The 25669-nt window shown below is 63.2% G+C and overlaps 3 protein-coding genes across 10 annotated transcripts; 1 reads left to right on the plus strand and 2 right to left on the minus strand.

Moving 5' to 3' along the window:
* The first annotated feature begins 879 nt into the window (after positions 1–879).
* Positions 880–4156, plus strand: TAS1R3 (taste 1 receptor member 3). 2 transcript variants are annotated; one of them, XM_055419330.2, is made up of 6 exons: positions 880–1130; positions 1222–1522; positions 1598–2380; positions 2536–2739; positions 2833–2953; positions 3083–4156. In XM_055419330.2, exons 1-6 carry the CDS (start codon positions 946–948, stop codon positions 4045–4047), a joined length of 2559 nt encoding a protein of 852 aa, XP_055275305.1. In that variant the 5' UTR covers positions 880–945; the 3' UTR covers positions 4048–4156. The 2 variants fall into 2 exon arrangements, with proteins under 2 accessions (XP_055275305.1, XP_088701495.1); XM_088845369.1 differs by having other exon boundaries at positions 975–2380.
* A 784-nt stretch (positions 4157–4940) lies between these two features.
* On the minus strand, positions 4941–17066 carry DVL1 (dishevelled segment polarity protein 1). Of its 7 annotated transcripts, none has more exons than XM_055419337.2 (15): positions 16573–17062; positions 11377–11446; positions 11130–11251; positions 10749–10852; positions 10364–10502; positions 10122–10215; positions 9808–9877; positions 9590–9729; positions 9440–9516; positions 9283–9350; positions 9070–9147; positions 8271–8402; positions 7925–8092; positions 7631–7837; positions 4941–6273 (listed from the first exon to the last, which is right to left on the minus strand). In XM_055419337.2, exons 1-15 carry the CDS (start codon positions 16740–16742, stop codon positions 5885–5887), a joined length of 2028 nt encoding a protein of 675 aa, XP_055275312.2. In that variant the 5' UTR covers positions 16743–17062; the 3' UTR covers positions 4941–5884. The 7 variants fall into 7 exon arrangements, with proteins under 7 accessions (XP_055275312.2, XP_055275311.2, XP_055275309.2 ...); XM_055419336.2 differs by having other exon boundaries at positions 8995–9147; XM_055419334.2 differs by having other exon boundaries at positions 7631–8092; positions 8995–9147; positions 10364–10499; positions 10749–10834; positions 16573–17066.
* A 2549-nt stretch (positions 17067–19615) lies between these two features.
* On the minus strand, positions 19616–25602 carry MXRA8 (matrix remodeling associated 8). Its single transcript, XM_055419338.2, has 10 exons — positions 24176–25602; positions 22783–22806; positions 22364–22669; positions 22165–22266; positions 21567–22055; positions 21255–21413; positions 21036–21072; positions 20880–20956; positions 20704–20784; positions 19616–20488 (listed from the first exon to the last, which is right to left on the minus strand). The coding sequence occupies exons 1-10, from the start codon at positions 24222–24224 to the stop codon at positions 20463–20465; spliced, it is 1350 nt and encodes a 449-aa protein (XP_055275313.1). The 5' UTR covers positions 24225–25602; the 3' UTR covers positions 19616–20462.
* Between the last annotated feature and the right edge of the window lie 67 nt (positions 25603–25669).

Genomic DNA, 25669 nt, shown 5'->3' on the forward strand with positions numbered 1-25669 from the left:
GCCCCACTGCACCCTCAAGGGCATCTCTAGCCTCCCTCAGCTCCCTTGGGTGCCTGTGGCCTGGTGTCAGTGAGGACCCCAGACTCAGACTCGGGGAGACCAGTCCCCGGGCACCCAGTGGCTAAGCAGGAGCCACCAGCCGGGGCCTCAGGTCTGTTGCCACACTTGGTGCTGGCATGTCTGCTGCAGCCCATTTGGTTACAGCATTTCCTCCCTTGTTTGCATGCCTCCCCACCCAGGCCCAGCTGTGAGCTCTGCCCCTGAAGGGAGGCACCTGCCCTCTGAAGCCTTGGGGCCCCCGAAGCTTCTAGGCCACAGACCATCAAGGTGCACTGTTCCCAGGCAGGCTGAGGCCATGACCCCCACCTCGGAACCTTCCCCACCCAGTCATGGGTGAGAGCCATGCTGACCAGCCATCCACTGTCCTTTTGGTTGCAGGGCTGTGCAATACCCCCCTCAGGCTGCCCCTGGGCCTGCAGTCCACCCTGCTCCACCCCGACTATAGACAGTGCCTCCCTGGGCTGGGGGGATGGTGTGCTGCCCCAGTGGCACCTCCATGACTGTCTCACATCAGCTGGAGACTCCAGGCCCCTCTGTCAGGCAGATCCAGGGCGACCCCTCCAGAACAGCTGGGTTCCAGGGGTTTGGACACAGGCAGCAATGTCACGGGCAGTAGCTGCTTAGAGCCTGCCTGCCCAGGTGACCATCACTGAGGGCCTGCTGGTGCCACCAGGACAAGCAGCCCAGTGTGAGCACACCTGAGAGGGCCAGGAGATGGGTGACTCCAGGGCCCCAAGGAGGCTGCTGAGCAGGCGAGTGCTTTGCTAAACAAATCCTGTGCCCCTCCCCGCCTGACTCCCCATATCTGAGGCCCCACTCGGTCTGCCCACTTGCTGCTGGAAGTGCACGTGCAAGCTGTCCTGCTGCTGGAAGCTGCCACCTGCCATGCTGGGCCTGGCCTTCCTGGGCCTCGCGGCTGCCCTGGTTATCAGGCCGGGGGCCCCATTGTGCCTGTCCCAGCAGCTCAGCCTGCCAGGGGACTATATTCTGGGCGGGCTTTTCCCCCTGGGCTCGGCCGATGATACCGGATTGGGTGACAGGACGCAGCCCAACGCCACCGTGTGTACCAGGTATGGAGGCTGGGAGTGTGGGCAGGGGAGGTGGGGCTGGGGGAGGTTGGTCGGGGAGAGGCATCGGCCACCCGCAGCCCCTGTGCCCCAGGTTGTCGGCCCCCGGTCTGCTCTGGGCACTAGCCGTGATGATGGCCGTGGAGGAGATCAACAACGCATCCACCCTGCTCCCTGGGCTGCGTCTGGGCTATGACCTCTTCGACACATGCTCGGAGCCTGTGGTCGCCATGAAGCCCAGTCTGGTGTTCATGGCCAAGGCGGGCAGCCGCAGCATCGGCGCGTACTGTGACTACACGCAGTACCAACCCCGCGTGCTGGCCGTCATCGGGCCCCACTCGTCTGAGGTTGCCCTGGTCACTGGCAAGTTCTTCAGCTTCTTCCTCATGCCCCAGGTGCGCCCCCTCCCCACGTCCCATCCTCCCGCCCACCTCAGGAGCCCCCGTGTCAGGAGCTGCCTTCGCCTGCAGGTCAGCTACGGTGCCACCACCGACCGGCTGAGCAACCGTGAGACGTTCCCATCCTTCTTCCGCACGGTGCCCAGCGACCGCGTGCAGGCGACGGCCATAGTGGAGCTGCTGCGGGGGCTGCGGTGGAACTGGGTGGCCGCCGTGGGCAGCGATGATGAGTATGGCCGTCAGGGCCTGAGCCTCTTCTCCAGCCTGGCCAATGCCAAGGGCATCTGCATCGCTTACGAGGGCCTGATGCCGCTGCCCCATGCCGGTGGCCCACGGCTAGGCTCCGTGCAGAGCCTGCTGCACCAGGTAAACCACAGCAGCGTGCAGGTGGTGGTGGTCTTCTCCTCCGCCCATGCCACCTACAGCCTGTTCAGCTACAGCATCCACTACAGGCTCTCGCCCAAGGTATGGGTGGCCAGCGAGGCCTGGCTGACTTCAAGCTTGGTCATGACACTGCCAGGCATGGAGCGGGTGGGCACGGTGCTCGGCTTCTTGCATCAGGGTGCCGAGATGCCCAAGTTCCAGTCCTATGTGCAGACCCGCCTTGCCCGGGCCGCGGAGCCCACCTACTGCGCCTCGCTCGAGGCAGGGCGGCTGGGTCTGGAGGAGCATGTGGTGGGGCCACGCTGCCCCCAGTGTGACCGCGCCTCCCCGGAGAACGTGACCAATGGGCTGCTATACCACCAAACCTTTGCCGCCTATGCAGCTGTGTACAGCGTGGCCCACGCACTTCACAAAGCGCTGCTCTGCAACTCCTCCGGCTGCCCCGCACAGGAGCCCGTGCGGCCCTGGCAGGTGAGGTTGCAGAAGCTGGGCCTCTTGGCTCGTTCCCCAATCCACTGGTGCCCCTGAGGAGGTGAGGGGCAGGGAGGGGGTTCTGGCCAGTGGCGACTCCCTGCCCAGCCCCACCATCCTGATTCCCCCACCGCCCCCGATCCCCCCACTGCCAGCTCCTGGAGAACATGTACAACATGAGTTTCCGCGTGTACAACCGGACCCTGCAGTTTGACACCAGCGGGAATGTGGACCTGGCTTATGACCTGAAGCTGTGGGTGTGGCGGGACCGGATGCCCATGCTGCGCACTGTGGGCAGCTTCAACGGCAGCCTGGAGCTTCAGTTCTCCAACATGATCTGGCACACCCCAGGAAACCAAGTGAGCACCAGTCCTGCCCAGGGAGCGGGGCAGCCCCCAGGGCTTGGGCCAGTGCAGCCAGCCACGCAGAGCCTGAGCCCTGCCGCCCGCCAGGAGCCTGTGTCCCAGTGCTCACGGCAGTGCAGCGAGGGCCAGGTGCGCCGCGTGAAGGGCTTCCACTCCTGCTGCTACGACTGCGTGGACTGCAAGGCAGGCAGCTACCAGCGCCACCCAGGTGAGCCCTCGGGGTCCAGCCCACCCTGAGGCCCTAGTGAGGGCGGGTACCATGGGTCAGGTCTGGGTCAGAGGCAAAGCCAGGGAAGCCGATGGCCCCCAGCAACCCCTCTCTCTTCCCTTATCTCAGACGATGCCCTCTGCAGCAAGTGTGACCAGGACCAGTGGTCCCCAGACCGTAGTACCCGGTGCTTCCCCCGCAGGCCCAGGTTCCTGGCGTGGGGGGAACCGGCCGTGTTTGGGCTGCTCCTGCTACTAGGCATCGTTCTGGGTCTAGTGCTGGTGGCCCTGGGACTCTTCACCTGGCACCGGGACAGCCCACTAGTTCAGGCCACAGGGGGGCCCCGGGCCTGCTTCGGCCTGGCCTGCCTGGGCCTGGTCTGCCTCAGTGTTCTCCTGTTCCCTGGCCGGCCCAGCACTGTCAGCTGCATGGGCCAGCAGCTGCTGCTCCACCTCCCGCTCACCGGCTGCCTGAGCACACTATTCCTGCAGGCGGCCGAGATCTTTGTGGGCTCAGAGCTGCCACCCAGCTGGACAGACTGGCTCCATAGCCGCCTGCGGGGGCCCTGGGCCTGGCTGGTAGTGCTGCTTGCCATGCTGGCAGAGGCGGTGCTCTGTTCCTGGTACCTGGTGGTCTTCCCGCCAGTGGTGATGACAAACTGGCATGTGCTGCCCACAGAGGCACTGGTGCACTGCCGCGTGAGCTCCTGGATCAGCTTTGGAGTGGTGCATGCCACCAACGCCATGCTGGCCTTCCTCTGCTTCCTGGGCACCTTCCTGGTACAGAGCCGGCCTGGCCGCTACAACAGCGCCCGCGGCCTGACCTTCGCCATGCTGGCCTACTTCATCACCTGGGTCTCCTACATCCCCATCTTTGCCAATGTACACGTGGTCTCCCACCCCCCTGTGCAGATGGGCACCATTCTCTTCTGCGTGCTGGGCATCCTGGCCACCTTCCACCTGCCTAAGTGCTACCTGCTGCTGTGGCGGCCGGACCTCAATACCCCTGAGTTCTTCTTGGGAGGAGGTCCCAGCGATGCCAGAGGGCAGGGCAGCAGTGGGCACGGGGAGGAGACTCAGGGGAAAAACAAGTGACCCTTGAGTCGGTGACCTCACCCCAGTGAACTCAGACTTCGCTTATGTACCTCCAAATCAAGCCTCCATGCAGCAACCTGCAGACTGTGCCTTGACTCCACTGAGACTCACAGCCCTAGATTCTGCTCACCTTGACCCCAGAGTGACCTCCAGAGTGCATAACTGGCTTCAGCCCAATGGGATCTCATTACCTGGGGTCCCAGAGTTAGGCTCAATCTTGTCCTCACTGAGCCCTGGCCTACACAGGTGACCCAGCCCCACTGTTCCAGTCAGAGGCCCATAGAGGGTTCTTGGGGCTCCGTGAAGCCTACACTGAGTGCTCAGGGAAGACCCCAGGGACCACATGAAGGCAAAGCTGCGTGTTACTTGCCTGGCTGGGCCCAGTGGGAGGCCCCCACTCAGCACCCTCTCCAAGCATCACAAGAGTGGGATGTTGGGAGGTGGGTGGGGCTTTCTCAACCCCTCTTCAGGGTTATGTACCTGACCTGGGCCCCAGCACAAGGTAGAGGCCTCCTCAGAAGGGAGGGGGCACCCAGCTTCCTTCTCTCTCCCTGGCCAGTGAGCCAGCAGAATGGGGGCCAGTCACCTCGGACAGCACCATGGACAGAGTCCAGGCAGGGTGCCGGGGAGCAGGGATCAGCACTATGGGCAGCACCAGCTACAGGGACCCCTACCCCCAACCCCACCCCTGCCCCAGAGTCAGGAATCAGCACCACGGACAGAAGACTACCTGCCAGGTTGTCTGTGGGCAGGCCCTTGGTGAGCTGGCACCCAGAGGACAGCACCAAGCCAGTCCCGGGTCAGTTCTCAGGTGGACCCTGGGGAAGTTGACCCAGCCCCTTCATCCCAACCTCCTAAAATGGGGAAAAGACACAGATCACACATCAATCCCATAAAATTAAACGCTTTTTAGTGTTTAAAATAGCATTTACACAGAAGCAGCTCTATTAACTATCTGGACGACGCTCCCAACTGGATATAGTATCTACAGTGCAGACATGTGCAGGCCAGAGACGCTGGACGGAAGCGACGTGTATGTGTGCGTGCGTGGGTGGGTGGGAGGCCACCCCAAGATCACGAGGAAGGCTGAGCTGGCCACGCCCTCTGCTCTAAACCCTGCCCCTGCAGCAGCTGTGCCCGTCTGTGGCCCTCACCCCTCAGGGTCCCCCATCCTGCCGCCTCCCTCTCACTGTCCTCCCACACACCTCCAGACATGACCTGTGTCCCTGCAGGGGGGACACACGAAACTGTTCCGCTGACTGGAGTAGGGGACAGCTGACTTGGCCGCCACCCCACAGAGCACACAGGCCAGACAATAAATAAATAAATTAGATCCCTACCTTAGGCAGCCACAGAGGGACCTTGGGGCTATGATTCTAACCCCAAGAGGACCCCCCCCAATCCTGGCCTAGGCAAGATGGGTGGGGCCTGTGGACCCGGTGGGGCCCAGGCCTAGTGGCCATCTCTCAGCTCAGTTTGAGGCCCCATGCACAGCTCTGTGGGCAAGTTGGGTCCCTGAGGCATACACCAAGAGGGGTGAGTCAGACCTGCCTGAGCACAGGGAGATGCCCCTCCTGCCCAGGGTTTGCATTGACAGCTCCAGCTAGGGGTGGATGAGCCGCCCTCCAGATCACAGTGGTCTGGGCTGCCCTCAGCCCCTCCCCTCCAGCCTGCTGCCACTCTGTCCAGGCCCAGACCCCATGGCAGCAAGCACAGGTCTGACCTGGGATGGCCGCTAAGGCAAGCCCACACAAGCTCCAGGAACAGGGCCCTCCTGCAAGAGCAGGACCCTGGGCCTCCCCACAGCAAGGCTGGGCTGAAGGCACTCTTGCCTCGGTCACATGATATCCACGAAGAACTCACAGGGGTTCCCCATGGCCTTCTGGAAGGACTGGCGGCTGCCCGTCAGCTCTGGCGGGACAGCGGCCAGCTCCCGGACAGGTGGCCCCCCAGGCGGCCCACCCACCACCGAGTAGGCCTTTGTCAGGGGGTGCAGCGGGGGGAGCCCTGGGGCGGCGGCTGAGGCCTGGCTGCGCGGGCTGCTGCCACGGCTGAGCTGGCTAGGCGGACGCTCCCGCCAGCCACTGCCACCCACCCCGCTTGGTGCCGTGTGGTCTGACTCGCTGCCACTGCCCCCAGCTCCAGCCGACCGGCTCTCCTTCTCACGGCCCAGGGCCCGACGGCTGCTCCCGCCAGCACTCCGGGTGGACCCACTGCTTTTGCTTCCTGGGGTCAAGAATGGGGGAGAGGAATGGGATGGTTAGTACTAGGCCTTGCCTCTTCCAAGACAGACGGCCATGGCCGGGACTGCCAGGGGCAGCACCAACGGTCCTGAGCGGGTGCAGGTGGGGGTGGGCAGCCATGCGGGCCGGACTGGCCCAGCCCAGGGAAGTGGGAGCAGCTGCAGCAGGCAGAGGAGAGGAGATGCGGGGATGGAGGGTGGGGCAGTGGCAGACAGGCAGGGATGCTCCAGGGCCAGCTCGATCCCCACTCCTCACACCAGTGCCTAGACCGAGGGCCTGGTCTTGCAGCTGAGAAACAGAGGCCCAGAGCAGGCCATGTGCCCGGGGCACTGCCAGCCATCGTGGGCTCCCCACCCAAGACCCGCCTTTCATCTGCCCCCAGAGTCCTGGCCGGCTACTCAGCTCAGCCCCTCCTGGGCACTCGGGACATGTCGGGAACCTGAAGACGCCCACTGGCTGGGGACGTGCAGAGGGGGACGCCGAGCAGGACCCTGGCTTACCGGCCCCGAGGGTCCGCTCCGCTAGTCCTTCAGTCTAAGGCTTGCTCAGCACAAAGCAAGGGATAGAGGAGTTACACACCAGCGGCCGGGCACCCACACCGCCAGCTGGGCCTGTGCAAGGTCCACTGGCGCCCAACACACTTTCCCTTGGACACTGCTGCCCCTGATCCACTGTCCCCTCTCCCCATCCCCTCCTGGGTCCACCAAGCCACACACCAGACCTCTCCCCAGACCCTGGGGGCATGTGACCACTGGCCTCGGCACCCAACATGCTTCCCCTTGGACACTGCTGCCCCTGATCCACTGTCCTCTCTCCCTGTGCCCTTCTGGGTCCACTGAGTCACCTACCAGACCTCTCCCCAGATGCTTTAGGGGGCATGCGCCCATTGGCCTTGCTGACCCCCCACTCAGCCTCAGGACAAGGTCCCAGTAGGTGCTCCTCTGTGACACCACAACCCCCCTGCTCCATTGCCCTTCACATCCCGGCAGCAGGCTGCAGCTATCTACGGAGCTGTCACCTCTGCTCCCCACTGTGCTGCAGGTGCTGGGGGAAGGGTCCCAGGACCTCTCTGCTGCTCCCCAACCCTGGGCCATCACATCCCATGCCCCCATTCCCACACCATCTCTCTCTGCCTCTGCCATGTCTGGACCACCAGCACACCCACACAACCCCTGAAGACTCTAGGCTCTTCTCCCCAGCCCCTGACCACTCATCCCTTTCAGAAGAAGCCACCCAGGGCCTGAGCACAGAGCAGATGGGAGTGCAGGGCAGGGGGCGGGCACGCAGGGCAGAGCCAGGCTGTGGGGGAGGGGGCTGGGCTTGGAGGTAGGGGCCCTCACCTTCACTCTGCTGACTCCCGGCACTGCCGCTGCCGTAGCCGAAGCCAGGGTCCTGATACGCGGGTGGGAAGCAGGGCGGGGGCCCTGGGTACTGGTAGGGGTAGCCCTGACCCAGGGGCCAGGGGGCAGCCGGGTGGGGCAGTGGGGCCAGCGTGTCCTGATCAGAGGCCCCACTGGAGCCGCTGTTGAGGTTCAGGGCGGCAAGATCTGCGAGAGGGGAGGGCAGAGGGAGTGCGGGTGAGGGTGGGGAGGGCGGCCTTCCCTTCTGGGACGCCACTCCGCAGCCCCACTCACTGCTGCACAGGTCCCCGAAGACGTAGTAACACTGCTCTGAGAAGGTGACCTTGTTGACCGTGTGCCGCAGGAAACCACGCTTCAGCATGCTGCTGGCGTACTTGCGCGCCTCCCTCCGCTCACGGAAGCCCTCCAGGTGCGTGTACAGCCAGTCCACCACATCTGCCCCTGGGTGGCAGCAGGCGGCAGTCAGAGGCAGGGACCCAGTCCCACCCCCCACCCCCAACCACTGCTTGTGGAAGCCCTCCAGGCGCATGCACAGCCAGTCCACCACATCTGCGCCTGCGTGGCAGCAGGCAACAGTCAGGCAGGGATGCGGCCCCACCCCTGGGTGCAGGACCCTCACCGATGACGGCGTTGGCGATGGTGATCTTGAGCCACATGCGGTCCCGGATCTCTAGGCCTGAGTCCGGCAGCTGCATGACCCGGACAACAGCACCCATGTCACTCTTCACCGTCAGTGGCGCCTCCTCCAGCTCTGCAAGGCACAGCCCCCCTCCTCAGCCCAACTGGCTGACGGGTGGCACAGGGTCAGAACAGACCCCAGGCCCGGCCTGCTTCCCCATTTCAGAGGCCAGACTCTGCTGGCCGAGCAACTATGGGGCTCAGTGCCAGCGCTCAATGACCCTGCAGGGTCAGGGAGCAGGCAGTGGGTGGGAGGGGTTTGGACCTTCATCTCCCACCCTGTCCAACCATGGCAAGGACCCCCCGACCCTGCAGACCAGAGCCCCAGGGGTCAATATCAGGCGTCTTCTACCCTCTCCCCTGCGAGCTGAGGCTATTAGTCATGTTAGTGGCAGGAAAGCAGGGTGAGGGCCCCACGCAGGCACCTGCCTCTCCCTGCCCCCACCATGCAGGCCCCAGGGCTCGCTGAGCCCCTCCAGGCATCCCCCACTCCCACTGCTGGGACACCGAGCAGGGAGGAGGGCGGGAGCAGGCACCCCCGCATCCGATCATGAGGACCCGGCAGCACCGTGAACACTCAAGGCTGGCATGGCCCTCGGGGGCAACCGCACCCAGTGAGTGCCTGGCCAGGGTCTCGGTTCCCAACCTTGTGAGCTGCCACTTACGCGGAGCGCCAGGCACAGAGCTGGTTAGTGAGGAGGAGCTGGTGCGCGTGACGGCGCTGGAGCAGGGGCTCGTACCGTAGCGGGGCAGGGCTCCCGTCAACGCTGCCGTGTGGGACAGCCAGGCAGCTGGGTCGATGGGCCGAACTGGATCCGCTGGGCAGCCATTGCATGGCAACAGATGGACAGATGGACGGTGTGGGGGGAAGTGGAACACAGGACAGAAAAGAGGCCCTTCAGGCTGGGCTAGGTGCCCCACCCCCACCCCGCTGGCCCCAGGGGGTCACTTACCCCTCGGGATGGTGAAGTAGCTGCGGGGTGTTGGGTCCCAGCACTTGGCCACCGTGAGGCTGATGGGCCTGTGGGGTGGGTGGGTCACAAGGTGACCCAGGCGGCCCCCTCCCCTCCGCTGTCCCACCCCTACACGCCTCACCCCCACACGCCTCACCCCGTCTGGGACACGATCTCCCGCAGGACCCGCACAGCATCATCGTTGCTCATGTTCTCGAAGTTGACATCGTTCACCTGGGGGCAAGAGGTCAGCATGGTGGGTGGGGGTGCTGCTCCTCCCCCCACCAGAAGCTCCCCCGGCCCGCACCTGCAGCAGCATGTCGCCCGGCTCGATGCGGCCATCAGCAGCAACAGCCCCACCCTTCATGATGGAGCCGATGTAGATGCCACCGTCGCCCCGGTCATTGCTCTGGCCCACGATGCTGATGCCCAGGAAGTGGTGCCTCTCTGTGGGGCAGTGGGTGTGGTGAGCAGGTGTGCCCCCACCACCATTGTGCCCTGCCCAGCACCTCACAGAGGCCTCACCCATGTTGAGTGTGACGGTGATGATGTTGAGGGACATGGTGGAGTCCGTGATGCTGCTAAAAGAGGAGGCCTGTAGGGGACACCAGGTGAGGGGCTGTGAGTGTGACCCATCTGCCCGCCCCAGCCTACACCTGTCCAGTCCACACCTGACTGGTTCACACCTGCCAGCCCACACCTGCAATATTCACACCTGCCTGGCCCTAACCTGACCGGCCTGGAACTACCTGATTCACACCTGCCCAGTTCACACCTGCCAGGCACACACCTGCAATATTCACACCTGCCTGGCCCACACCTGCCCAGTCTGCACCTACCCGGTCTGTCTGCCGCAGGCGCTGTTTCCGCCGCCGGCGCTTGTGTTTCCGGATGAGCCTGGAGGAGGTGCTCTGCTCCGTGGAGCTACTCAGCCTGGGGGGTCCCAGAGTCAGGGTCTGGCCACCACCCATATAGTTGAACTCAAAGGGGCAGGGACAAGGCCGAACCTGGGGAAACCATCCCCACCCTGCAGCCAGTGAGCAGCCAGCAGGGTCTCGCCTCACACCCCACCCTCACCCACCGGCTTGTGTTGTCATCTTCATCCGAGTCAATGAAGCTGCTAGACTCAAGTTCACTGCTCAGCACAGTGGACGCACTGTCAGGGGGCAGCCCCAGGTCCCGCCGCCGGTCCCCCCTTGGGTGCCCATTGGTCCGGGCTGCTGTGGGGACAGCAGGGAGGGGGGCTGGCCATGGGATCCTCTGGAAGTCACGGGCAGCCCCTGCAACCTCAAGCGCTTTTTCACCTGGGAGCTGGCAGGGTGACTGCAGGGCTGCTGAGGGGTCACTAGGGTCCAGGGTATTTGGGTCTGGAACCTCTGCCAAGGGACCTCCACTGAAAGGGGGGCCAGCAGGGGCTTGGGGTGCCTACGGGAGTCCCAGGGAGGTCAAAGACATAGCCTCATTACCCTCTTCACGGTTCCGGCGTCGGGTTCGCTCCCGCCGGTGGCTGACCAATGACTCCGTGCCAGTCTCGTTGTCCATCCCGTCGCGGCTGCCGGCCACATTCGGGCTGTGCCGAGGAGGGCTGGGCTGGGGCGGCCAGGCCACTCATGCCTCAAACACCCTCTCAGCTCCTCTCCTCCCAATGTCCAGTGGGACCTCAACTCCAGCAGAGCCCCCATCTACCCGCCGGCCCACTCTGGGCCTCTCCACTTGCCCCTCCTCTGCTGACCAGCACCTATTGACTGTGGGTCCCTGCTCAGCTGCCCCTCCCCACTTCTAACATGCTGGCAGGACGCAAGCCCCTCAGCTCCACTGGGCTCAGCACAGCCCCCCAGAATCCTTACTGGAAGGAGGGAGGCCGGGAGTCCCCAATGCCACCTGTCCGCTCAAGAGGCGGGGGCAGGTCTGCATGCCCATCAGTGCCCTGAGACCCTGGATCCGAGTGCGCGCCCTCAGCCAGGACCAGCTGTGGACAAGAGCAGGGCTCAGGAACCAGCATCCAGGTGACTCCGGCAGGGCACTGGGCATGGGCAGTCACCTTCTTCCACTCCCACCAGCCCAGGGCTCTCCGCCAGTATCCCATGGACTCACCCAGGAGACCACACGGCCATTGAAGCAGGGCAGCTTGGCATTATCGTCAGAGATCTCCTCCTTTACAACCCTGCAGGCAGACGCAGCTGTGAGGCAGCCACACTGGGGCCTACTCCCACCGCTGGGCTCTGGACTAAGGCCCCCAGCTTATCCGGGGTGTGGGTCACATGGGGCATCTGGCCACACGGGGCATCCAGCCACATACCTAGATGCCAGTCTCTGCAGATGCCCTCACCTAGCACCTCTGCTTCTGGGGAACATCACCATCCTTCCAAGGACCCCACCCAGGGCCCATGGGGCCCAGACACAAATGCAAGTATCCTCCTTTCTCTGTGTTAACTCCCCCAGACTTCGTATTGCACGGACAGGGCCCAGTTCACAGCAGGCTTCAGCACAAGCAAGGTGTGGGCAGAACCCCCGGGAGATGCACAGCACACAGACCCGCAAGCTCACACTCCAGGAGCAAGCCACCACCCTCCTGACCTGTTGGCCCAGCCAAGGAGACAGAAACAGACCCCCACTAACAACACTCGCCCAACTCGAAGGGCGGCCAAGTGCAGGGCCAGCAGGGCCCACGGAGAAGCCTCAGGCCCTGAAGGTCAGCAAGTGTCACTAGCTCTACCCACTGCCCAACGGCTAGCCTGGCCTGTCCGTTCATGCAGACTCCCGGAAGGTGGGCCTGGGGGGACAGGAGAGGCAGGTGGCCAAGGCCCAGGGCAACTCTAACTGGGAAGGAAGCCAATGACCCTGGGGTCAGAAACAGGTTGGGGAGGTCCAGGAGTCTGGTTCAAAGGGGTGAGAAGGGCAGCAGGGAAGGGCCATGGGGCAGGGCAGACAGTGCTGTGGCCCAGACACATCCCACACTGTGGCTTCCTGGAGGCCCAGGGAGCAGGGTAGGCAGGGCGGGGCCAGCAGCAGGGCCCTGGAGCACAGCCCTGCCCAGCACCGCAGATTTCCACACCTGGGATGAGGGCCCAGTGTAGAAACAGGAGCCGCAGACCAAGCAGGAAGTAGCCTCGTGGCCTCTGGGCCCAGACACCTGAACTCGGCATGTCCGAGGAAGCAGCAAGGGGCAGGAGGCCCCAGAGTGTAAGGCTCCGGTCCACCCCACCCACCCAGCCTTGGAGAGGCCCAAGACCTCAGGGCAGAGTACACAGAGGAGACAGGGCAGCCTGGAGGGGGCACTCCACCAGGGTCCTATGGTGACTCCATCAGATGCCTCCCAGGCCAGCCACACAGGCACAGATGAGGTGGACAGAACAAAGGACAGGAGTCATTTCTCAGGACCCCCCTCTCCCCAGTGAGGAACAGACAAAGTGTCTGCAGCCACCATCACGCACCACAGTCCGGCAGAGCTGAGCTCTGAAGAGGCCGAGACCCAGCCCAAGATTCAGTCCAGGAGACCACACAGAAGGTGTCACCACAGGAAGACCTGCGGTGGCTTGGGGACGCTTGGGGTTCTGCCAGCTGCAGCCAGGAGACGGGGGGTTGCAGCAAGCCCTCCAGGGGGCCCAGCGGGCCCTGAGCACCGCCTCTGAGTGACTGCAGCAGGAGACCCAGGGGGTCCTGGTTCTCACTTCACAGCCCAGGTGGCCCAGCCGGCAGTCTCCCTTCCCTCCCTGCACTCATGACCCCGCCCTTTTGACTCACAGCACAAGGTCCATAGGGCTTCCCAGAGGTGGACACCTCAGGCAGCACCCTGAACCCTCACTGCCCACTTGGCCAGCGCCTCGAGACAATCGGTCACCCAGAGCTGCTGAGGCCCCCATGCAGCCCACCCACACATGAATGCCCCCCACCAGGGCCCAGAGGCCCTGCTTCCCCAGTCCTCCCTAGCCTGAGAGATATACACCTTCTGGCTGGAACTAAAGGGCACCCAGCCTTCCCCCTGGGGGTCAGGGCATCGAGGAGCAGCTAGTCGGGATAGCAGGGAGGGAGGGGGAGGGCCTCACCCTCCCCAGGGGCACGGTGCTGCCCACCCCCAGTGATGGCCAGGAACAGGGAGGAGGTTGGGGGTGGGGTTGGTCTCAACCAAGCCTGGGGAAATGCCCCCCAAACAATCCAGAGCGCCTTCCCTGAGCCTGAGAGTAGACCTCAGGAGCTGTGGTCAGCAAAGACATGAACCCTCAGGGTGGCCACCCAGGGGAACCTCTGTTGGCATGTTGCCCCCAGCTCTGGGATTCCTGGTGAGATCCCTGATAACCTGGAACTTGGGCTGTCCAGCCCCACCCGCCACCCCCGCAGACGCGCCCCAGCGAGGAATCTGCTCAGAGCAGCGCCCGTACAGAGCAGGGCTCCCTGCTCAGAGCCAGAAGCCCAGGGACCCTTGGGCTCACAGAGACCCAGTGGGATGCACCACCTGTGTCCTCAGAGACACAGGGTTGCCCCAGGAGTCAGGGTCCTCAGTTCCCACAGAGCCTTCATCTGTCCCCATACTGCCTCCTGACCAGGCTTGGGTTCTGCAGGCTCCAGGGTGAAGGGTCTAGACCCTAGACTTTCCATGCCTGACCGCAAGCTCCAGAGGGTGAAGCATCTAGAACCTCCCAACACCAGGGGCACTGACTGCAGATGGCAGAGCTGCAGAGGGCAGAGTGGGAGCTCAGGCCATCTGGACCAGGCCAAGCGCAGCCCTCACCACAGCCCCCAGGGTCCACAGACAGATGGCCCCACAGACAAGAGCTCCTGGCCCAGAGATGCAGGGCCCAGGGCCACTGCCAAGTCCAGGGAGGCCTGGAGTCCACAAGGCAGCGGAAGCCTGTGAGCACGGCTGCACACCAAGCCCAACGCTTAGCACCTCTGGGCCAGCCCAGCACAGGCTCTGAGAGCCTCCCCAGCTTCACTGGGACACACAGCTATGACCTGCATGGGAAGAGTGGGAGGGAGGTGCAGGACTCTACTCACTTGCCATGGATGCTCATGGAGAGTGGGGCCTGGCCAGAGCAAGTGGCTATGGTCACACCTTAGACTTAGGAAGGTTTCCCTTCCTGGCCAGAGAGACCAAGAACTGAGACTTTAGGAACAGAGGCCTCAGCAGGGTCAGGGACCTCACAGTCCCTAGTCTGAGGCCACCCCTCTCACAAAGGGGCCACTTCCCCAGCCCAGCCAGGACCTGCCCCCTCTTTCTCCAACCTCCAGCTATATCCATTAGATAGCCAAGATGAGACTCTGGCCCTCATTTATACTAAAGTGTGGGTGACTAATCAGACACTCCCAGAGAAAATTTATTCCACTGAGTAAATGATTCTACAGAACAAACAGAACCTGGAACTCTGTAGGTAGATCTCAGGAGAGGGAAGGAAGGAAGCAGATCCCCTCCAAGGGTCCCTGAGGCCAACAGGCCACCAACCACAGATCTGGGGGTGGGGGTGGGGAATGAGCCACCCCTTCTGTCTGCCCATGCCCACTGCACTTTCCAGAGTCATCCCAATCCCTTCCTCTGTCCCAGCCCAGCCTACCAGCCTGGTCTTGTTCCCTCCCTCACATCCCAGTCATGCTCAGACAACCTGAAGAACTCCTACTCTTGCTTCAAGACCCAGATCTTGCCTGCCCACCATGACCTTCTGGGTCAGGGGACCCATGGGTCCTGAAAATCCTCTAGCAGGCACAGCCTCTGCTGGGAGTGTACCTGGAGTGGGGCAGGGGTCTCTGCAGCTCAGTGGCTATTAGACACAGGAGGAGGGTCGGGTCCCTCAGGCTGCACCCCAGATCACGATCCAAGGGCAGCAACCTGGGGGGTTGGGCACACAGTTTGTCACACACTACCTTCAATGTATGAAAGAGCATATGTGATTTCAGTAATTTTTGTTAAAATGATAAACTAGGTTAAAAACAAAAGCACCCTTTCACATACCTGATGCTCACAGCCAACGCAGAGCAGGCTCAGAGAAGTGAGACTGTAGGCAATCAACCAGATGAGGCGGGGGTGGGGTGGGGGGGGTGCAGCCAGTGGCCAGGACTAGGCTCCCCAGTCTATGCCCTACCCTGTGAAGCCTGGCCTGGGGGCAGCTCCTAACCTGAGCCCAGCAGGGCTGGGGGCTGCCAAGGATCCATTCCCTGTTCTCTGCCTCTCCCTGGTGTTGAGGGCATGAGGCAGTCTAGTTGCCCCCACGTCCCTCAGGCCTCCCTGGGAGCCACAAAGTGGCCTCAGCTTGACCTGACCTGGACTGCCCAGGGCCAGTGCAAACCACAGAATCCAGGAAATGGCCTCAATGTCAAAGTCCCAAGACACAGCCACAGACAAGGACACGGGCTGCCTAAGGGCGCTGAAGCACACCTGCTCGGCCGAGGCGGCCTCTGGGTGCCCCCCCAGCACTGCCAAGCTGGGGACTCAGGTTACCCGTGGTTGTGCTGGGTCAGGGCTCGAGCGTCTAGCCAGCCTCCAGTTCACCACTCACCCACTGTTCCAGAGGCCCAGCCCGTAACAAGCAGGAAGTCCCCTCAGCCGGGACAGCCACCACTAAGGGCAGATGTAGGAACTCTGACCCAGAGGCTGCCTGAGTTAGCAGCTGGGCTGCACTGCTCTCAGGAACCCAAGTGGCATGTAGTTCAGCAGGGACACAGGCCCTGTGGCCAGCAACCCCAAGGCTAGGGTGGGTGGAATAAAGCCCCATGTTGCCCAGTGACCCTTGGCTCCTGCCCTGTTCTGAGGACCCTGGAGAAGGGGGCCAGGAGAATGCTGTTTTAAACCTCCAGAAACTTCTGCAGACCCCTGCAGACAGATCTGTGCCCTTGTCCCGTATCACCTCATTTCCCCCATGCTAACTAGGAGACCCACTGGGTGGCTGGCATTTCGTCCCACCCTAACCCCTTCCCCTCAACGCTTGGAAATGCCTCTGACCCCAAGCCTCATGAATCCCACCTGCCCTCCACATAACCCTGAGTCTGACAGGTGCCAAGATGGGATTTTGGAGATCCACTTCGACTACAGACCTCCACCGCAAGTCACACACACTCAGAACAGGGCCCAGGGGGAATGGAGAAGCCAGGACCGCTGTCCGCCCACCGTCCATTGCTCGCAGACCTCGGGGGCAGGCAGTCAGGGGCCCAGGCGTCCCATGCTCAGAGCACAGACAGGTGGGACACACGCACCAGGGCGCGCAGACACCGCCCAGGTCACAGCCCCAGGATCCCCTGCCCTGCCTGGCCAGACAGGTGCCCACCGCGCGCACCCGCGCACAGGCCTTACGGCCCACTGACCCGAAGTCCTGGTCCATGGACTTGAAGAAGAATTTGTAGGCGTGCACGGGCCGGTTGCTGAGCACGTTCTTGAAGTCGGCCAGCGTGACGCGCTCGGGCGCCACCGGCAGCTTGACCAGGTACGGCGTCTCCTCCTCGTCCATGTGATAGATGATCTTGGTCTCCGCCATGGCGCGGCACTCAGGCCCGGCTCGGGCCTCGGACGCGGGCGCCTCCCCGCTGCCGGCCCGCGCCCCGCCCGCGCGCCGCTCCCGGCCCGACCGCGACCAGGCCCCCGCGTCCCCGCCCGGCCGCTCCGGCCCCGCCCGCCCTGCCGGCCTCAGCCCCGGCCCTGGCCCCGGTCCCGACTCCGCACGCACTCCGGCTGCTGCCCCGCCGCCCGCGGCCGCCCATGCGCCCCGGACCCGGGACGCAGGCAGGGAGGGCGCGAGGCCCGCCGCGTCCGTGCGCCCCGCCGCCGCCCCCTCGGGCCGCGCGTTAAAGGGACCGCCGATCCGGCTACAAGCGGCCGCTAGGGGCGCCCGAGAGCGGCGGGCCTGACGTCACCGGGCGGCCCGCGGCGTGGGGGCGGGGCTGCGCACGCGCGGGTGGGGAGGGCGGGGCGCGCTAGGGGGCAGGGCCTCCTGCCTTGTCAAGGTCTGGAGCTCAGGGCGCGCGCTCCCGGCCTTCGCCACGCGCATCGGTGGGCGGTCCACAGGGTCAGGCCCAGGGCCTGTGGGCGGCCGGGGGCGCGCCCAGCGGGGAGAAGGCGGGTGGGGGCCCTCGGGAAGCTCCGAGCCCTGCCTGGAGCCTTCGGAGGGGTTCTGCGCGGCCGGGCTCCAGTCCTCCACCTCTTCAGAGTCCGGCGGCACCTTGGTGACACCGACGGGCTGCAGCGGCTACGCGGGAAGCTGAGAATTCTTGTGTCCGCACCGGAATCGATGACACTCTGTCACTTTGCCCCCCTACCCCCACCCCGCGTCAGCTCCGAGTTGGCGCGCCCTCTGCCAGGTCGCACGGGGTCTCCAAGAAACACGGGCCAAGCTTTACGCGGGTCCCTGTGTGGACGCGACAGTAGGGTCAACGCGAGCAGCTATGCGCACGCAGGGGCACGGCCCTCCGGCAGCAGGTGTAGAGAATTTTTTTTTCCCAGCTGCTGTCCATCAAACCTGCGTGGGGTCCTCCGTAGGGCAAGGCATACGAGGAGCAGCGCCCCCCTGGCTGTTAAGGGTCCAGCCACTGGGGAGAGCGGCTCTCCCTCTCCAACCCCAGGAGGAAAACTTGAGGCCACTAGAAGGAGGCCCACGTTGGCGAAAGTGAGATGGGAGAGGACCTAGGGTGGAGCCTGAGAGTGATGCAGGTGCTGCCCCCTTTGAAGTTGGCTTGGAGCCTGGACTCTCCCATCTGCCAGGTCAGGACCATCCTCGCTCAGTGGACCAACACAAGAAAAGGCCACATTAGTCCATCACTGACTGGAGGAGCCAGTTTTTCCATAAATCCCTGAGTCCAGGCCAGGGACCACCCTCAGGTGAGCCTCAGCAGGGGTGTTGACATCTGTTTCCCTGGGCTCTGAGGGCTCTGTGAGGTTGGCCCACTCAACAAAGCCTGGGCCTTCTTCCCTTGGGTCTCAGCTTCCCCAGAGGTGATCTGAGGAAGCCAGGAAGGATGGCCTTAAAGGAAAGGTCACCATGGCTCTCTGCTGGGTGTTCAGGGAGGGAGGAAGACAGTCCCTACCCTGAGAGCTCACCAGGGACCAGATCCTCGAGGCCAGATACAAATTGCTGCTGGTCACACTGATGCAGGGGCTCTGGGGTCCCAGCTGCACTCCTGCCCTTGAACCTCTCTCTCCTACTTGATCACCTAACTCTCAGCCCAAGTCACAGGACAGAGGCTGGTAGCCAGAGGCCAGTTCCAGGACCCATGCTCATGTGGTTGAGCTGGGGCTCTGCAAGGGACCTGAGTTTGTGGCCAGAGCCTGAGCTCTGACAGGAAGGGCCTTGTCCAGTGGCAGTGTGGCCACTGTGAGTCGGGGGTCACTAGGCTGGGGGGAGTCCAGCCTCAGCCGCCCTCCCTGCCTTTGCCACTGGGGGTGGTTCTTGAGGGGTGTTAAGAGAAAACAGCTATTTTGAATTGTTGCCCAGGCATTTTACTGCATGACAACCCTGCTCACGTACAGAATCTGGACAGTTAGGTGAGGATGCTCAGGATCCCCACCACAAGTTCCTGCCTTGCTTTTCCCCCAGCACCTTTTACAGTGACCACTCAGAGTTGAGCCAGCGACAGTCAGTGACCACTGCCCCATGCGCCTTATAAGTTCTAAGTGCTTGCTACCCTGGGCTGTCCATCTCCGGCTTGCTGGTGACCTGACAGATAGCTGTCCTTCCCCTGGCTCACAGAGCATTCCCATCCCCCAACCAGGAACTATAAGGAACAAATGTTGCGGGTCTCCTTTGTGTGACATCTTGAAACTGTGGCTTCATCAAAACGACCCCAGGGTTTCGCCTTGGGCAGGTCAGAGTGCCCGTGCTGGAAGAGCCACACGCGGCCTGTGTGTGGGTGGCTGTGCTCCCTCGCTCGGTGGGCCATGACCTGTGTGTTCTCAGTCCACACTCTGCATTTTCCAACTTAGGGTGACAGCTGCCCCTCCTGCCCCCAAGGGCCTTGGAAGACAGGGTCAGGGTTGGAGAAACAGGCTTCTTTCTACCTCATACTCCTCTTCTGTTCCTGTCCCGCTGGCACCCCTGAGGGCTCTCCCACTGACTGCTTCCTCCCCCTTTTTCCTTGTGAACTGAAGCCCATCCTGGCATCTGCTTCTCTTTTCAGAGGACTGAACTAGTACAGCCCTCTGTCCTCATATCCCCCAACCTGCTCCCCTCCCCTATGTCCAATAAACCCTCTGAAGAGGACCTGAGGCCCCTCCCCAGGACACCCAGACCTTCCACCCAAAGGAAGGGGTGATTACAGTGCAACTTCAGATGAAAGAAAGCACTATGGGGTCCCCAAGGTGCAGACTCTGCCCCGGGGAAATGGAGGGGAGCAGCAGAGGCATCCTTGGGCCCAGATCTAAAATCGATGTGGTCTTTATTGAGACAATAGCAATTCCCCAGGATGAGCAAGTGTGGGGTGTCAGGAGTGGCAGCACTGGCCACTCTAAGACCATCTTGACACCATCCTCCGGTCCTCGGCCAAAACAGAGTCAATGAGGCCTTGTCCCTGGACTCCAGCCCAGGGAAGGGCCGAGAGAAGGGGGTCAGAGTCAGAAGTCACATGGAGCCCAGTGACTGTCAAGGCAACTTGTTGAAAATGGGGCTGGAGCAGGGTAAGCAGAGAGGCGACCCCAGGTGGCCAGACACAGTGCAGAGAGACACTAGCCCCAGGCCTGGAATGCACAGGCTTTGGGTTGCCATGCAGAGCCCACTACAATTTGGCCGGGTAACATGGGGTGCAGTCGAGGTGAGCCAGCAGGCAGCTCTCCTGAGGAAGGTACGACTGCCAGCCCTGAGGCTGACCCAGACCCCAAGAATGCCCCCTGAGCGCTGTCCTGCCCCCACCCCTGCAGAGGTGGGGCTCCCAGCCCATGGTGGGCAGAGGCCAGGAGAGCCTGAGGGACTGGTGAACATCAGCAGGGTCTTGGCCACGTGAGGAGGGAAGGGCACCTGGTGAGGGCTGCTGAAGGGGCCGGCTGCGGGCTGGCAGATTCCAGGGAGCCCATGAGCATGTCAGAAGACTAGGTGGTCCTGATGGCCTGGAGGCAGCCTGACTCTGCACCAGTCCAGGCCAAGTTCCTGGACAGCGGGACCAGCCGCTGGAAGGGGGTGCAGTTTAGCTGCGTGGGGGTCAGGAAGAGTCCTTCGAGGTGGACAGACAAGAGTTGGCAGAGCTGCTGGCCCAGCCAGGAGCCCAGAGTCGCCTTATTTGCAGTACTCCTTCCTGAACTCTGGAAGCCAAAGGGATAACAGGTGGTGTCTGCCCTCTGCCCCGGCGAAATGGGCCGACTTCCATCAGGAACATCCAGGGACTTCTGGAACCCCGAGGGGGCAGGGGACTCCTGCTTGCAAGGCTGGTGGGTGTTTTGGGGTTCTGAGTGGATGGAAAGGGGGTACAGCCCAGCTCTGAGATGGGCAGGGGTCTCCCTCCCTCCCCTTCACTAACCTTTGTCCAAGTCGATGTTCTTGGCGGGCGGGAGGCTGTGGGCCAGCTCAGACCTCTCCTTCAGGATGTTGTTTTTGTAATCTGGAGCAGGAAGACAGCAGGGTGAGGGCCCCCCAAAGACGTGCCTCCCTCATCCCAGGCCTGGGAGCCACAGTCTGCCCCTTGGGTCTCCTCACCTAGTCGAATGTCCTCACTCCTGTAAAGAGCCTGGTCCCCGGAGGCCACAGCAAACTCTGCCATGTTCATGTCTTTCCTGGAGGCAGGAGGGTGGTGGGAGGTCAGAGGGTGGGTAAGTCTGCTCGGTCCCCAGGGAAGCCGGAAGGGACACTCACCCCTTTGACTTGGACTTCTTGTCGGAGTATTCATAGCCTGGGGAGGGAGACTCGTGTTGGGGGCAGCCTTGCCCACTCCCCAGCTCCTCCAGCCCAGAGGAACCCTCGCAGCCCGGGCAGGAGGTTCCCGGGGCCCTCTGCTTTGGTCACTGTGCCCTAAGTTCTGCCTCCGGTGGGAAAGGCTTCCTGGCGGTGGCCCCAGCCAGGCAATCGGCTCACCTCCACGGCGGCGCTGCCGAGTGGCCAGAACGACCGTGATGAGCAGCAGGATGAAGAGCAGCAAGGTGGCCAGCACATAGCCCAGCTGCTGGAAGAAGTGGGCTCGGCCCTCTGGGACGATGACATTGATGACGCTGCGGCCTCGCGTCAGCGTGGGATCTGCAGGGATCGAGCGCAGGACAACGTCTGGGAGCACACAGTGCGCCCCGACCCAGCCAGCCGATTTCAGCCCGCGGGGGCCTCACCCCCAACACCGAGATCCCTGATTTGGGACGGGAGGGGGCCAGGTGGGTGGCTGCCCCGCAGACATACCTCCTGCACCTGGGCCGCCGGGCGCGCCGCTGTGGCTGGAGCCATTGCCCGGGGAGTCTCGCGGGGGCGGGGGCGGCCGGGCGGCTGGCTCGGTGACCCTCAGGTGGAAGATGCGGCGCTCATCCAGGCCGCAATAGTGGTGGTGCAGGTGGCAGGAGTAGGTGCCCTCGTCTGCAGGCTCCAGAGGGTCGATGAGCAGCGAGAAGTCGCCGCGCGCGAACGCGTCCGCCTCCACCGCCACGCGGTCGCGCAGGAAGGGCGGCCCGTAGGCGCGGCGCTCGCCGGACGCGTAAAGGTCGAGCAGGCGGTCCGCACGGTCGTGCGGCACCCCGGGCGGCTGGCGGTCCCAGTGCACAACCTGCTGCGCTTCCTCCAAGTGTCTGTCGGTCCACACGTGCGCGCGGTTCACGCACGTCAGCAACGCAGGCGCGCCACGCTCCACAGCAAGCACCTCTTTCTCGCCGTCCCAGTGCGCGCCGGCGGCCAGGGCTGGGGGAGCATGGCTGTCAGGGATCCCAGGCCGGGAGGGAGCAGGGACGGGGCGTCCAGGGTGGCAGGGGTGGGAGAGCACGGGCGGGGTGTTGGGGGGCACACTCACGGTCGTCGGTAACCTTGAGGCGCACGGCCAGGCTCTCGTAGAGGTGGCAGTAATGGTGGTGAAGATTACAGGTGTACAGACCCTCGTCAGTCTCCTCCACGGCTACGCACCGGGGGATGGAGGGGGACCCAGCCGTAAGCTCCGCGGCCCCGCCCGCGCCCCGGGGCCCAGCTCCCCGCCGCGGTACCCCGGCTAGTACCTCGGATGAACAGCGAGAAGTTGCCATCGTGGAAGGCGGAGGGAGGCAGCAGGAGGCGGCCGCGGTCGCGCGGCTCGTACACGCGCTGCTCGCCCGCCGAGTACATGTCCACCAGTCGGCGCGCGGGGCCGCCAGCCGAGCCGCCGCTGAGGTCCCAGTGGACGACGCGCTGGCGGTCATGCAGCCGGTCTTGGGTCCACACCATGCGAGGACTCTGGCAGCGCAGCACCGCCCGGGCGCCTGCTGCCCAGCTTACTGTGGACTCGGACACCGGGGAGCTGTCGGAGATGGCGGGCCCTGATGGCCCTGGTGGGGAGGGGGAGTCACGGGGAGGGATGAGACTCCAGAGGACAGTACAGGATGGGGCTAGCAAGAAGGCAGGGAGACTGACAGGTTCTTAGGGGTGGGTGGTCACTAACCTGAAGACAGAAGGACGGCAGAACCTGGAATGAGAGGAAGTGAGGGTCAAACTGGGGAGGGGGTGACCTGAGCCTTTACATGTGGGTCACCCGCTGAAATTGACGCCCCCACTTGGCCCCTGGGTCCCTTCTATAGTCCTAGTTGAGGTGGGTGCTAAGGACACCCTGTTAACAGGTAGGAGTAGGTCCAGAGAAGCCAGGAGGGCACAGTGGGGGGTCTCCTATTCCCCCTACCTCTCCCAGGCCCCCACTTAATCCTCATGGCCACCTCCCTGGGCTGCAGGGACAGCACCTGCATTTCTCAGGGTGACTGGTGGGGCCAGCCCAGCTCTGGATATGTGCTTGTCACCAAGAGCCACCTTCAGGAATGGTAGCTACCCTAACCATCACTGCTGCAAGGCCACAAGAGTGCCAGTGCCTGACACCTCGGCTGGTTTGGGGGCTCCTGTACATACATATGGAGAAGGCAATGGCACCCCACTCCAGTACTCTTGCCTGGAAAGTCCCATGGATGGAGGAACCTGGTAGGCTGCGGTCCATGGGGTCGCTAAGAGTCTGATGCGACTCAGCGGCTTCACTTCCACTTTTCACTTTCATGCATTGGAGAACGAAATGGCAACCCACTCCAGTGTTCTTGCCTGGAGAATCCCAGGGACGGGGGAGCCTGGTGGGCTGCCGTCTATGGGGTCGCACAGAGTCGGACACGACTGAAGCGACTTAGCAGCAGCAGCAGCAGCAGCAGTACATACATATCCAGTGTGGCACCTGCCCAGGGCCACGCTGCACTAACCCTCCAGGGTCCTCAGGCTGCTGGCACCCCACCCGGGAGCCCCTTGGCCTTCAGAAAGGACAAGAAGCCTGGATGTGGAGAGTGATCCCACCATCTGCCACCCCACATGCCAAATTCCTGCTCCAGGGATGTGGCCTGGTGCCCGGGCTGGACAGAGGAATGTGCCGGGTCAGCAGGCCACCCCCAGGGAGCAGGGTCGGGGGGGCCCAGGAACAGACCCTGTGAACCCCATGCTTCCAGGGTCCCCCTCAATCCTTCACCCATCCCCTCCTGACAACAGAGAAGCACAGGCTGGAGGGGCGTCCCAGAGAAGTAGGGGGCGCAAGGGACCTCAGGAGGAACCCCCATGCTCAGCCTCCCTTCCCTGTCCAGCCCTGTCTCCAACGTAGAGTGAGGGGAAGTTCTGTAGGGATCTAACATCAGACCTCAGGCCCTCCATGTCCTGGGGGACTTCTCCTGGTGAGCAGCACCCTCTGAGGTCCCCAGACCCATCCGCTTCCTGGTGGGGTGTCCCTTCACCCCAGAGTTCAGACAGGCTTAGCCCCAAACACAGATTGACTCAGACTAGGTGTGACTCCTGCCACCCCAGCCCCATGAACTCACTCTGCAGAAGCACAAGTCTCCAGAGCAGGACCCAGGCCCGCAGCTCCATGGCGCCCGCCTGGCCCGCCGGTGCTTTGTCTCACTCAGTCTCAAACTCTGCAGAAAAACAGCCCAGCCCCCTCCTCCTCCCCCTCCTAAGCATCCGTCATGACATCACGGAGCCCTGGGCTGGCCGACAGTCTGCAGACCGCCCCCTCTGCTCCTGCCCCTTGGCCTCCCCCAGTACTTGGCTGGCCTGGTGGGAGGGGTTGGGGCCTTGGCCATTGTGTCCCAGGGAGTCACTCTGGCTTGGGTCCTGGAGAAAGAGGCAGCAGCCCAGCCCTGGAGGGGCGGGGGCCTGACTGAGGGCATGGCCCCAGATGCCTTGTGGGTATTTGTGACAGACGGATCCCCACTGGGGCCACTGCAGGTCTAGGGTTCTGGGGGGAGTATCTCCTCACCAGCACCTCTATAGGGGGACCCCAGCCATTTCCCCTCCCAACCCCCTGCAGGCCAGAAGGCCCAGGCTCCCCAGCCACCAGCTCTTCCTGCTGGCTGTGTGGTGACCTCTGGGGCTCCATTTTTTCAACTGTGAGGTGGGGACAAGAGTAGTGCAGGCCCTGGGGGTGCAGGGGCTCCCTCCTGGCAGCATGATGGGCACCACGGTCTATCAGTCATCTTCAGCACCCAGAAAGCTGCCAGGGAGATGAGTGGCAGGGATCAGGGTCCCCTGTCCTGGTGCCCCCACCCCATCTGCCCGCCACCCAGACCCAGGTCCACTGCTCCTGGGAGCACTGCCCTCCCCTCCTGGAGGGGAGGGAAGAAAGCGGGATATGGAAGCCTTCCCAACAGAAGGCACAAATTTGAAGCTCTGGGAAAACTTACAAAGTCACGTAAACAAACGTGAAATAACAGAGCATGCACTGTGTACCAAACCCACTCTTTCTAGTTAAGCAAACCTCAAGAAAAAGAAAGGAAAAATCCACTGAACAACCACAAAACCCACGGTGCATTTTTGGACTGCCCATTTGGACTGAATTATGGTCACAGGTCCCAGGCCCTGGTGGACTGGAGTCTCACTCTTGAACCATGCTCTGGTCCCCAAGTTCTCAGACAAGCGAGGAGCCCAGCTCAGCCAGACTCCTGTGCTCCAGGCAAGGGAAGGAGGCTGCTGATGCTGCAGCAAGAAGGAATGAGGGGTGACAGCAGGTAGGACCGGCTGGGAGGACACAGGACTGTGAGGACACCCCACCCCCAATCTAACGGACCATTTCCTCAGCAGGATCCAGGCCCTGGTAGGCGGAGCCCTCTTTCTAAACTGGAATCAGGACTTGTCTCCACACCCCACCCCCAGCTCCTCCTGGGCCTTTCATTCTGGAAAAACAAGCCCAGCCTGGCTGGCCTTGAGGCCTGGCCTCTCCTCCTGTTTTTCTAACTGGTTTCTATTAGTGCTGGTGGCCTCCCTCCCAGTCCGCCTCCCTCCTCTGCGCACCACCACCCCCGCCCCCCCACCCC

Source organism: Moschus berezovskii, chromosome 17, assembly GCF_049115385.1.
Source record: "Moschus berezovskii isolate FMDL1 chromosome 17, NW_MosBer_1.0, whole genome shotgun sequence".
Classification (NCBI taxonomy): Eukaryota; Metazoa; Chordata; class Mammalia; order Artiodactyla; family Moschidae; genus Moschus; species Moschus berezovskii.